General features: G+C 43.9%; 1 protein-coding gene across 1 annotated transcript; it reads right to left on the bottom strand.

Moving 5' to 3' along the window:
- Positions 1 to 54: 54 nt before the first annotated feature.
- On the bottom strand, positions 55 to 8,368 carry cct7 (chaperonin containing TCP1, subunit 7 (eta)). Its single transcript, XM_042070469.1, has 11 exons — positions 8,269 to 8,368; positions 7,228 to 7,381; positions 6,993 to 7,099; positions 6,508 to 6,686; positions 6,080 to 6,251; positions 5,538 to 5,702; positions 5,107 to 5,295; positions 3,181 to 3,278; positions 2,846 to 2,978; positions 2,200 to 2,406; positions 55 to 776 (listed from the first exon to the last, which is right to left on the bottom strand). The coding sequence occupies exons 1-11, from the start codon at positions 8,272 to 8,274 to the stop codon at positions 549 to 551; spliced, it is 1,638 nt and encodes a 545-aa protein (XP_041926403.1). The 5' UTR covers positions 8,275 to 8,368; the 3' UTR covers positions 55 to 548.
- Between the last annotated feature and the right edge of the window lie 4,576 nt (positions 8,369 to 12,944).

Genomic DNA, 12,944 nt, shown 5'->3' with positions numbered 1-12,944 from the left:
ATTGAAACTCGGAGGTAAGAAATGAAGCAGAGAAATGATTCAGACAGACCTGAGTGAGCTGTGGGAGTATTCATTTTAATGGTCCAATAAATAGCTCCACAGAGTGACCCAACAAAACGGCAAATCTACTGCGGCTGGACATCAGTGCGTATCAGGAGGGCAGGGCTTCCACTCAGCTAACCATGAGACACACTCGGACAATACTGAGAGAGAACACCCGCCTGTTTTTATTATGACTCTTACAAACAGACCATCTCTGGCTCAGACTGAAACACCGGACATGAAAAACGATGACTAACCGTAAATAAAATGTAAAAAAAAAAATGGGTGTTCTCTAACAAAGATAATTATTACAAAGAGCGATGGGAGTGCAGAGACAAGCCAATCAGCTACAACCAACAACGATCCTTTTCACGATCTTTTTCACCAGCCTTTCACTACTGCGTGTTTAAGAGTCCACAGGTCTGACCTTCCAAGGTGACCTGCCCCAGCTGACAGGGGGTGGAAGAGAGAGAGAGTGGGTATAGTGGGGGGCAGGGAGGGGTCGTTTAGTGCGCATGAGGGCGCCCGCGGCCTCGTCCTCGGCCACCGCCCGGTGGGCCGTCCATGCTGGAGCGGGGGTTCTTGATGGTCTCGTCCACGGACAGGATGAGGCACGCGGCCTCCGATGCGGCGGTGAGCGCGTTGATGCGCACGATGGCCGGCTCCCACACGCACGCCTGGAAGTTGTCGGCGATGTCCTCGTTGTTGACGTCGACGCCGTACCACATGCCGCCCTGGCGGATGAAGGAAAGGGTGAGGTGGTGAGCTCAAGTCATCGGAACAGAGGTAACAGCAGAGAGCACGGCAGAGTAATCTGTTCAATTTTTTAATAGCAGATAGACTAGCTGTTTGGAAATAATATGGACTACCATAACCTAACTGCAGCTTTAGTTTTGACCAGGTGGAGTCTTCACAACTCAAATCCATCACCGTCAAAGGTTAGAGAGCATGAGGGAAAGATTGAGCCGCGTCAGCATGCCACGCCAGTCAGATTGTCCAAGTTAGACTGTTTGTAGCAGGGAACTTTGCCTTCCAAACTGTCGTTCCTAATGTTAATCAACATTACAACACTTGGCTAATCAACAAGATTGTTTTCCTGTGTAGGTTAGCTTGTTACATGCAATGAGTAGATGTGTTTGGTTATAAAACAATTTAACAATTGAATTTTATAAAAGATAAGTGAGAAGCCTTTAGACCAGGGGTTACGGCCCGTGGGCCAACTGCGGCCCGCCACGCACTTTAATCCAGCCCACCAAGAATTAATTAGTTTATCATAGATCCGGCCCGCCACACGCTTTAATCCGGCCTGCCGAGCATTTAATTATGTTATCATAGGCCGCTCGCTATTTTTTTCCAGCGATAGACGACGTTGTGATAAACTTTAGGCTACTGCAAACTGCTTTACACTCTTCTTAGAGAGCGTTTACAATGTCGATGTCAAAACAGCTTGTTACATCGAAATACATAGTATCTCCATTGCAGCAGATCTAACTACGTTATGCTACTCATTTAATTGGGAACGCATTTGAGCATGCACGAGAGGGAGCGAGTGTGGCAGGTTCCAGCTGGCTTGTCATTGTTGATATCTCCTTTTTATAAGAAACTTTTAAAAGGAAATCGCGATGGCAACAGTAGTTCCCACTACTAACCATTTATAAACTGTGAGGGGGCACAGCCACATACATACATACATACATACACACACACACACATACATACATACATACATACATACACACACACAATGATACAAAACGTATATATATACACAATTTTTTGTTGTATGGCCCGCCGGCCAATTTTCAAAACCCAATGTGGCCCTCGAGTTAAAAAGTTTGGACACCCCTGCTTTAGATCACGCTCTTAGAAGAATGATTACATTAGGTTTATTTTCCTTATATGGAATTATTAGTAATGGGAAAATTGTTTTATTACTTTTTTCCTCTTTGTCCTGTACACACTTTAAGCTTGCCGGTTAATGGTTAATGATCGATTAACGAGTGTCTATGAGCCATCAGTCTGTTGCTGAATCAATTGGTATTGTCTCCAAATATGCCAATTATTGTACTTTGACAATAAAAGTGTCATGCATGGAGATGTATTACTGCATATTCTATGTGTGGGCCAACATGCTTGAGAATAATGGGTGTTAGTTACCTGTGCGTGCTTGGCCCTCAGCTTGTTGAGGATGTTAGTGGCGTCGAAGCCGGCGTTGTCGCACAGCTGCCGAGGGATGATCTCCAGAGCCTTGGCGTAGGCACCGATCAGCAGCTGCTGCTTGCCAGGAATGGTTCTGGAATAATCCCTCAGGTACTTGGACAGCTCCATCTCAATGGCCCCTCCACCAGCGACGACAGAGTCATTCTGAAAAAAACATGAACATGTATTTTTACAATCCAGACTTTCAGACAATAAAAGAGTTTAACCACTAGGGTGCGCCAGAGTTAAAGTAATGCCCAAATGTAACCATTACCATCTTTGGTATGGGTCTGCTTGTATTTCCTCACTGACTCAATAAAAGCCTAAAAACATTCCATAAATATTTGCATCCAATAAGCAAATTGGCCTATAAAGAGGGCATGTTGTAGACTTTTAACATACAACAGTCTGTTTAAATGTTGCAGCATTTTGCAATCATTACCCTTGTACTTGGTGGCTTGAACTTTTCAGATGTACAAAACGAAATTATACGCAATTACAAACTTGTTTCTAGACAATGTGGACCTTAAAGTCTCAGAATAGCACAAAATGGGGAAAGTGATTAGACACTAGAAGAGAGAGATCCCCACACGGTTCAACCTACCTTGATTGCTCTGCGCACAATCATGATGGCATCGTGCAGTGAGCGTTCTGTCTCCTCCATGAACTGCTCCGCCCCGCCCCTCAGGATGATGGTGCACGTCTTTGCCTTCGGACAGCCCTTAAAGAAGTTGTACCTGAGGAGAGAACACATGCCCCCCAGACAAAGACTTCAATAAACACGTCAACCCTCTGAGAAGACCAGTGGGATTTAGAGAACCCTTTTATCCAAAGCGACTTGGAGCATCTGGTATCAACCCAGCCACCACACGGACAAGATTCGGCTGGATTTGAGACAAGCCACAGCTTCATTTGAGACATGTCAGTGGGGTTCCTCACCTCTCTCCTCCCACCTGGACCTCCTCGAAGAGTTCGCACTGGCCCAGAACGTCTTCGGTCATGGAACCCACGCTCGTCTGGATGGAGCCCCCACAGGCCTGGAAGAATGGAAAACGTACGAGTTAACTTGCCATCCTCTGAACTCACAACTTATGGGGGGGGGGGGCATTAGTTAAAAGACTACAATCTTTCAAGAATCTTTCCCACATCTTGTCAAAGTTGTTTGGTGTAAGGTGGCCATTAGCTGCCATGCACTGTGATGCACTCATAAAAAAAGCAAACAAACCATAAGGCTAATGTTTTCTAGGGACGACGTCTTTTATGACTAGCTTTCTGCTGGTCTTTTCTAGGGACAAGGTCTTCCTTGTGACTAGGAATTCAGCACAGTGCCAGGGCATTCATGGGGAAGGTGTCAAGTCATAATGTCTCAGGTTGTCTGTGAAGAGAGCCTGTTCTAAATGTCAGCCTGTTGCCAAGGCCCAACGTCTTTGTCTTCTTCCTCTCTAATGCCAGTCTTCTCTTTGTTCCCCGGGCACCTTGAACTCAACAGTGGGGAAAGTAATCCTTTTTTGCAGCAGGCTCTCAGGCTGGAGTGGTTTGTAATTCATTTTGTTATATAATCTGTCTAGACAGTGACCGTGAGTCTGGGTAAAAACATACTTCACAAAAGTATGAATATACTCCAACAAAAATTGAAAAATCCACTCAAATAAGTGGCTTTGGTTGACCTTGGCCAAGTTCATGTGCAACTTGAACACCAGAGACAGAACTGCAACCACTCTTCCCAATATGCTTAGGTAAGTATTTGACAGAGAGAGCCGACTAGTGATGACAAGCAGGTTGACTAAAAATAGAAAATTATGCTAATAAGGGCGTGTGGAGGGACCATGATGTCGATGACAATGACGGGCATCCCAGTAAAGGAACATTTAACATGAGTCATATTGATGATTAGCATTCTAGCTGCTATGGGGATAAGCGTAAGCTAGGCTACATGGCTAATATTGTCTTGAACACTGCAATGGCTAACTGGGAAGAAGCTTACACACTAATCAAGTCCAGAGTTGCGTGTTAAAACTTCCAGCTGAAGTAGATCTACTGCGGAGGTAAGATAAGTAGCCTAGTGCGAACTGAGAGAGTTGACCAATGGAGTGAGTATAGCCTATATTTTCTTAGCTGCTATCAGAGCTATGGGCTTCATACCTTTCCTTTGCTACATGATCAAACATTATCTGATGAGTGAAAGAAGCACCGGACATTTGACCAGCAGTCTCCTCGGCCCATATGAGAAACACTGCCCTCTGGTATCCTGCGGTACATGGCGTGAAAGAGACAGTCGCACTGTTTGCATGCCTGTATAGACCCACACCCTTTAAAAAAACAAAATTCTTCGGATATCCACAATTCACACAAGTCACCAAAACTGAAAAAAAAAAAAAAAAGCGGTAGGCGGCGAAAAGCGCGGTTTGCATCCCTGATTATGGCAACGAATAAACAGTTGCAGCCACCTATATTGCACAAGACTCGGGCATTCATTTTTATCCACAACAGTTGTCCAATTCAGAATGGACAATAATGGAAGAATTTACTTTGTTACAAAGGCACAAAATCCAATTGCCCACAACACATCCCACCATCATAAAGGATAACCCTCAACTCTTAAACTGTTGCGTTGAACTGTTGATCAGAAAGAAATCTTACGGCTCCTACACAGTTGCGTTCGGTCAGTGCATGCCAGCGGGTGTTCCTGGCGGCAGCTATGCAAATGACTTACAATCGTTCATTTGATTGGCTGGTGCCTTCTGATATTGTCCGTCGGTGCAGCAAAGGTTGCTAACGCGAGCAAAACTTTTGACACGGGTGACTGGAGCAACGCGACGCAACGGAAGGCTACTACGGGTGGAGAGAGCCACCCTGTTCCCTCACCATCATCGTCCTCTTGAGATCCTCCTCCTGCACTCGGCCGGCGCAGAACAGGTCCCTGTCTGCGAAGAACTGCGTGGCCACGTCTCCGATGGGCAGCTTGGAGAGCACCACCTTGGCCCCGGACTTGTAGATCTTCTCCAGCTTGTCGTAGAGGATGTTCCACTCGGCATCCACGATGGCCTGGTAATCCTGGAGGTGTGAGATTAAGAGCCATTAAGATCCTGACTCAATTACAAGCGCAGGTTATTGAAACACTAATGACTTAATCCAATCCCAATTACAGCGATACACTGAACAGCACAATGAGGAGACAATAAATATGCAGACTTTATGCTATAATCAATATAACATAATGAACATAAAAGTTATTCAGGCAGGTAAATTTCAAAGGCCACTGATACTGGCTGTGGAAAGAGGTGTCAAATACGGACCTCTACAGACTTGACACGGACTTCTGCGTTGTCCTTCTCTGCTTTGAGCTCCAGCTCAACATTGAGCAGAGCGATCTTTGGGTTGTCATAGCGCTTGGGCTGCATCTCGAAACCTGCATAGGAGAAGGTCTTCTTGAAGGCAACACCTGCCACCAGCTGGGAGTCCTAGAGAAGTAACAAGTGGCAATTAGCACACACACAAGTAACACCACATGAAAGCACACCTCACCATCAACGGATTGTAGGGTCAACTAATGTTCTACAGCAAGAGAATGTCAATCAACAATAATGTATGGTTTCCCAGCAAGCTTTCCAAGCATGTCTTTATTTTGCACTCTTGAAAACAGACCAGCTATTGTCCACCATATTACATTGCTCCTACCAGGATCATGCAAAAAAAAAAACACAGAACCCACACATACATGATAATGACCTAATATTTAGTCCTTATTGGCTTGTCTAATGACATGTATGCTAATACTTATCCATAGCATCCTCTACCAATCAAAATGCCATGGCCATCACATGCGTTTCTTGCTCACCTCAAGAGCTCCACCCTGCACTTTCTTCATTCCAATCATCTTCAGGGGCAGGAGTTCATCCAGCGACATGACAGCGTCCACCACCATCTGGGAGAAAAAGCCCTTCTGTCCGGCAATTAGTTTTGAGTTCATTGCGGTCGAAGCACACTTCTCCAGAAGTTGCCTCTGCTCTCTGGAAGACAGTCAACAGATGATTCAAATAAATCTTCCAAAAATTTTTTTTTTTGTTCTTAGTTGATACAACCATTCAATTTTTTGCCTTAGCATGCATAGCTATGCTAGCCTGGTGGGCAACAGTGCTTGAGTGAACACAATGTAAGTAGTCGGCCATGCTAAATCTTAGAAATCATTCAATTGCATGTACTCCGAAACCATTGTCTCTTTGGTCCAGTCTTTAAGATGAAACTAAAAGCACACAGCGCACGTACTGCTTGTCGTCCTTCTTGATGGTGACGGCGATCTCCTTGATCTTCTTGACAGCGAGTTGGGTGGCGTTGCGGAAGGCCCTGATAATGGTCTGTGGGTGGAGGCCCTCCTCCACATACGGCTTCAGCTGCTTCAGGAACTCTGCCGCCAACAGAGTCACGGAGGTTGTGCCATCACCAACCTGAAATACACAGACACATCAAATATGCATGTATGGACAAGCTACAATGGCTGACATGCAAGGAAAACTATAATCATTTTGTAATAATAATAACAATAACAACAACAATGATAATAATTAAGTTCGTTCTTAATTGCTCACAAGGTGTGGATTCATACTGCCTTTACAACAGCATTATAGAGATCTGGTCTCTTCACATGGCCAATCACATATTCCATCAAAATGAGTTGCTCATAAAAACCACACCTCAGGAAGTGGCCATTTTGCACTGTGTTGCTTTCAACACCACCACAACAAGAGACCTACCTCAGCATCCTGGGACCTGGCAATGTCAACAAGAGTCTTTGCAGCAGGATGGACCACTTCCAGAAGTTTCAAGATGGTAGCACCATCATTTGAAATGGTTGCTTTGCCTAAGGAAATACGTTTTAAAAAGTTAAGCTATCTAAAAAGACACATTTAAACGTTAAGTGCCCACCCCCCTCCCAATTCATTTTAATCAAGTATATATACACTTCTGCTGTATTCTTTGACCCCTCACCTCTGTTGTCCACCACCAGCTTGTCCATACCACGGGGGCCCAGGGTGGTGCGGACTGCCTCTGCGATCACCTGGCAGGCCATGATGTTGCTGACCAGTTGGGGCACACCTTGGGAGGTGTCTGTCCCTTCCTTCAGAACGATAAGCTGTGGATTCTAGCAGGAGACAAGGCGTCGGAGACCATTAATGCATTCTCATACGGTAGGTCTGAGGGTTCACAAAGGGCTTTGGAACTGGAATGTCAAGAGAATGATAGCCTTTGACAAAGGTTTGCATGTTAACCCACAACTCTCTGTACAACAACAGCGACGTATTTTCACGTAGCACCTGCCCAATGCATTGTCCCGTAATCAGCTGCAACTGCCTATGCATCCCTGCTCTAATCTGCGCATCTCTCGACAAAAAACAATTAATGCACTACCTGATAAACTAACGCTAACTTTGCAATCATCGTGAGGTGGCAACTGCACACACACACACGTTTGACTGGTAGCACTCAAATGCTTTTGTTTAGTTCCTAAATAAGTCCAAAAACGTTTCAAGGAAATGGTATTGATGTGTTAGCTAGCCGGTAAATTCACTAACTGGCTTAGCTACTAGCGAACCAGCCGATTGATTAGTGGCTAATGCTAATGCATTTAACAGAGCCATAGCCTACTCAATTTTTTACAATTCTTTCAAACATACGTTGATAAGAAAATTACGTACAAACACGCTCACAATTATAAAGGGACGTTATCGAAAACTAAGATGCAAAATGTAGCTAGCAAGCTACAGCATCTGACACAGCACTAGTTGTCAAACCCAAGGAGGAGCCCGTTATAGGCGGAGACACGGGAGAATGGGCTAAAAAGCTAACAAGTTAGCATGCCAATAGCAGGGTAAAATACGGATCACAGCTCTGTAGACAAGAAACATACACTATTTTTCAAGATGCCCGTCAAAATCCCTACATAGTGGCTGCCTCAGGTACACATAATATGCCAAAATATCCGCAGATGATGAAGGATTAGTGTTGAAGTAGGCATGTTGTACTACTCACCATCATCTTGGCAGACAAGAGAAAAGGAAGGCGATGCCGGTCTAACAATCCCACAATGCACTTGGAACCCTCTAGAAAAGTCCTCGCCTGCTCAGTCTGATGTCTGTTATTCTCCTTTTGGACGCTTGGCGGCGTTGCTGCACCTTTAAATCGTGCAATCTTACTGAAACTCGTCTGTCTTCATGATGGAAGTGTGAATATAATCCACTAGCCTACTTCATAGCATGTCGTTCTCCTGCAGTGGCACAAAGCAGTAACATTTATCCCCTTATGTCTTTAAATTATTTTTTTTTATGTAGCCTACATTACTTTTTAAACTATTTTAACTCGTGTCATTGTATGCTTTTATTTACTATTCTTTGCTTTCATTTATGTAAAGTAGTCTACATTGAATTGCCCCTGTGTATAAAATGTACTATAGCCTTAAAAAAAACGTTGCCTTGCCTTGTTTTAAGCAGAAGCCTGCCTATTTAAACAAGCAGTAGCCTAGCCTATACATAACTCCACTTTCTGTAAGACACAGGAGATGAGGGAAAAGGTGGCGAAGGTATCAAGCACCAGTAGCCTACTATGCTGACCACCTCACAGAAAATGATCATTTCAGGAGAATCTATAACCTCAGGACAAAATAGCCTAGATAGGCAGTTTTCAATTAATAAGGTAGGGGATGAGTGTTTTCAGAGTGTTTTCAGAGATGGGCTTACCATGGTATTGTTTAAAAAAGTATTTCTTTCTGGAATTTGTCCTTCTTTAACTCTCATATTTTTTTGCATAACAGGAACTTCCATTGATGTTATCATCGTGCCCTTGTGTGCTTTCTTACATCACAATTTAGTTTGTCAGTCTCCTTTTCTGAAACAAGCCCAGTCTCCCCCCCCCCCGCCCAGTCCTCATGTCTTGCTCGTTCTTTTCTGATCAGCAATTTCTTTCTCCGTGAAATGAATGTATTTTAATGGGGCATGCAATATTGCATCAGTCAGCAGTAAATCACAGTTTGTGATTAAGAAGATGTATTGAACAATGCATGATGTACTTGGCACAGCAACACAGATCACTTCTCCAAACAAGAATTCCTTTCACAATACTACCCTGAGAACTTGGGTGGACAGTGTATCTAGTTCAAACAGATGTTCTGCTGGCATATATTAAAGTATATGCCAGGGCAGTGGTTCAAGGCTATTTTCTGCCCATGTAACTAGAGGCTTAGGTTAGCGCGGTTGGTTTGGCGCTGGTACGATGGCAGGGGTGGTGCACGTCCCTCTCTCTGATGTGCCTGCGCCCTGTGGTTGTGGCTCCGAGCGCTGCGACTCCACACCGCTTTTAGACACATACAATTATCAAACATTTATACACGTACAAGACAGAGCCTCGCCCTCAAGGGTGCTTCTTACAGCGGTGATATTTCAGGAAACTGCCTTGTACAAACCACCCAGGTCACACAAGCACCCGTTTTTCCACAGTTTGTGAGCGCATGGTGCAGCTGTGCTGTTGACACTGGTCTAAAGCAAGAGCTACTGTTTTGCACTCATAACAACACTCTCAGCATGGAAACAAGCAGGAGATAAAGACTTCCAGTAACTTCTCTCTCAGGATAAGACTTCGGATGCACTTTAATCTTCTACTCACTATTTTGGGTTCATACTGTGTAGTTCAACTACTAACCTGCATTGACTGAAATGTCAAGCAAAAACTTTACATGATAATTTAGTCTGGGCTACACCCTTTCCCCCCTGGTAGAGTCTGTGATTAAGCAGCCTCCCCTCCACCCCTCTCCAGACATGGCTTTCATGTGGAATCATTGCTATCATGTGCTCCAGGCTCGATGGTGTTCATATACATAATCACCTCCATTAGCAGTTAAGGGTGGAGAGGGTGATTATGGGGAGTGAGCAAGATGGAGGTATATTTCCTGTAAGGTCATAGGGCATCAGATAAGATAAGATCAGTTAAAAGCCATGCTACGGCACCATGTATGTGGAACTTCACTGTGTATAGGGTAATGATATCTCTACTGTAAGCTATTACACATTGGAATCTAACATGCGAAACGCATGAAATGCGTGGGGAAGGGATTACTTAAAATCTGAATAAAAAATGACTTTGATCTGATGTCCATTGCCCTGCTCTCTGCTGTACAATTGAAGCTGGTCTCTATTGAAAGTCTCTAAATGCTAACATAATCCCTGTATTTCAGCTATTTCTGTCTGAACACTGTGCAGTGTGCACAATCTCTGCAGAGTATTTACTACAAAGATATTATGCGGTGCTCTGTGAAGTCTGCACTTGCTGAGCTATACTGTGCTGGTCCATAAGGGTCTTCAAAGGCTCCACAGCAGTTCAGCTCATAATTGAATGCTGCGGGGGGTCTACAGTGAGCATTCTCCACCAGCCTGACAACAGCATCATACAGGGAAGAGCCCAGCTGGAGTCTACTTGAGGGGTACAAAAAATATATAAATATAAAACATGGAAAACAACACTATGTCTGTGCACATGACAAGTAATTATTTCTAATCAACATCCATAAACATGTGTTTCGTAAGGCATCCTTTGTGAATCCTGCTCGAAGTTTAGTTTATGGAATGTGAGAAAATGATTTGTGTATGTACAGTATGCGTGTGTGTGTGTATCTTGGTGTATGTGTGTTGCATGGGAAAACAATGGAAAATTGGAAATGGAATTGGAAAAGTGCCAATGAGACATCAATGTTCATGTCTTCCTCTCTTGCTATGTAGGCCTACAAAGTATGTATGTATGTACTGCATGTCTACTGCATGTTTGTGCTGAGGGAGATGACAACTAATAAATGAGTTTGTGGGATAGAACTCACTCAGTGTTTAATAGTGATTGTTACATCCCTTTAGTCTTGAGGTCATGGTTTCCAATTAATTAAATCATTAATCAACACCTAATCAATACTCCAATACTCTAAGGTGTTGGTGGCTAATTAACTAACCCTTGCCTTACAAAACTATGGGGTTTTGTTGTATACTTGCCACTGAGCGCTGCGCATGCATGTGTGTGGCTGTGTCTGTTGAGATAACAGCAAGAGCAAAAGCCTGAGTGTTAAGATGTGACTGAGAGTTAATAAATGCACTTTCAGTGAGTTGCACTTGCGTAACGCCATAGATCCTGGTGAGGTCTGCACGCTGCATGCTTTTTTGAACACCAAGCGTGATGTAGCCTACTCAAATTTACCTTAAATTAGCCCTGAAAACACCAAAGCCACTCAATTTCTATTAAGAGACCCTTAATTAATAAAACAGTCATTTAAAATTTGACCTTAAAAAGGCATTCTCTGTGTCTTGCGTGGAGTGGGTAGCTTGGAAACATCAAGAAGTTTTGCGAACGCTGATGTGACACCGCCTTGCATGCGCGCGACTTGGTCCTCTTGCTACCTCCCCACCCTCCGTTGCGAGTCGGTGCTGATGCGAGAGCATCGCCTCTTTATGAATTTATTCATTCCGCGGCGTCAGCCTCTCCAAGTCTCACAGTTACGGGTTACAGATCCATTGGTAGGCTCCTCGCCGGGTGTGTGCACATTGGCTACTGACGCTCGTTCTCAAGGATTTACTAATTTCTCTTTGAGACGTGTCGTCTTACAATTTACAATATTATCTATAACTGTCTCATACAGAACCTGTCGATATTCCTTTCCGCTGGAGACTGTTTGAGCGATAAGGGAAATTGTAGCGGAAGATGGATGCTTGCGCTCTAGGGTTCTACTTTTAATGTTGATTACGGTCTGCTACGTGTAATTCCTGCCAACAGACGAAAACACATTTGTTCGGACCTCCATCAAGTTCGTGGCGCCAGTAAGCGGTGGTTATCAATTTAAAGGTTCACCAGGTTAGCTTACAGGGCACGTAACTAGATATAGCCTGTGCTAAGAATCTAAATTCTCTTATTTAATCAAACTGGGCAAAACATTTTATTCAGTGGGAATAATATGCAATTGAGTGCTAGTTCTGTACCCGAATGGCCAGTCAGGTGCAGTCCTTGTCATCACGCGAGGCACATCTGAAGACCCCGAACCGGGCAGGTTGCTGTTGATAACCTACGGACTGCACAGCATAACGTGGCTGATAAGGATTTTCTTGGAAGTGGGTGGTTTGACTGGAAGGCGCGGAATACCACACTGGAGCAGCCACAAGTGAGTATGGATATGGGGTCCGTTATCTAGCCTACACTGTATTGCAAGATTAGGGTCATGTTATAGGCTAAACCAACTCAAGCGGATATGTTATAGGCTACGCTTTATGAGACTTTAGATAACGTATTTCCCAGAGTCTACTGAATGCAAGACACCCTATGTTACGCGCTTTCCCCATGTAGCCTTGATTTAAAATCCACTTTTTTACTTAACCAGTCTAGTCCCCATGTGCACCAAAAGCGCGTCGACTGCGATATATAAATAGGATAGATTTACAAGTAAATATATAAATAGGCTAGATCAACAAATAAATTAGTCCCCAATAAATAGATAAGATCAAACATACTGACTTAGACTAAAGTAGATCAAATCGTTCACTTTGGTAACACTGTAACGTAACCTATTTAAGGTCATAAGCTGTTAAGACCTATCTTGCTCCTAGGCTATATATTTAGGTTTTGTATTCACAAACGAGGCTATACAGTATATGACCTAGCTAAATGGATGCATGAAGGCATAGACC

Source organism: Alosa sapidissima, chromosome 18, assembly GCF_018492685.1.
Source record: "Alosa sapidissima isolate fAloSap1 chromosome 18, fAloSap1.pri, whole genome shotgun sequence".
Taxonomy (NCBI): domain Eukaryota; kingdom Metazoa; phylum Chordata; class Actinopteri; order Clupeiformes; family Clupeidae; genus Alosa; species Alosa sapidissima.
The sequence above is the reverse complement of the archived record's forward strand: the minus strand, read 5'-3'. Positions and strand labels throughout refer to the sequence as shown.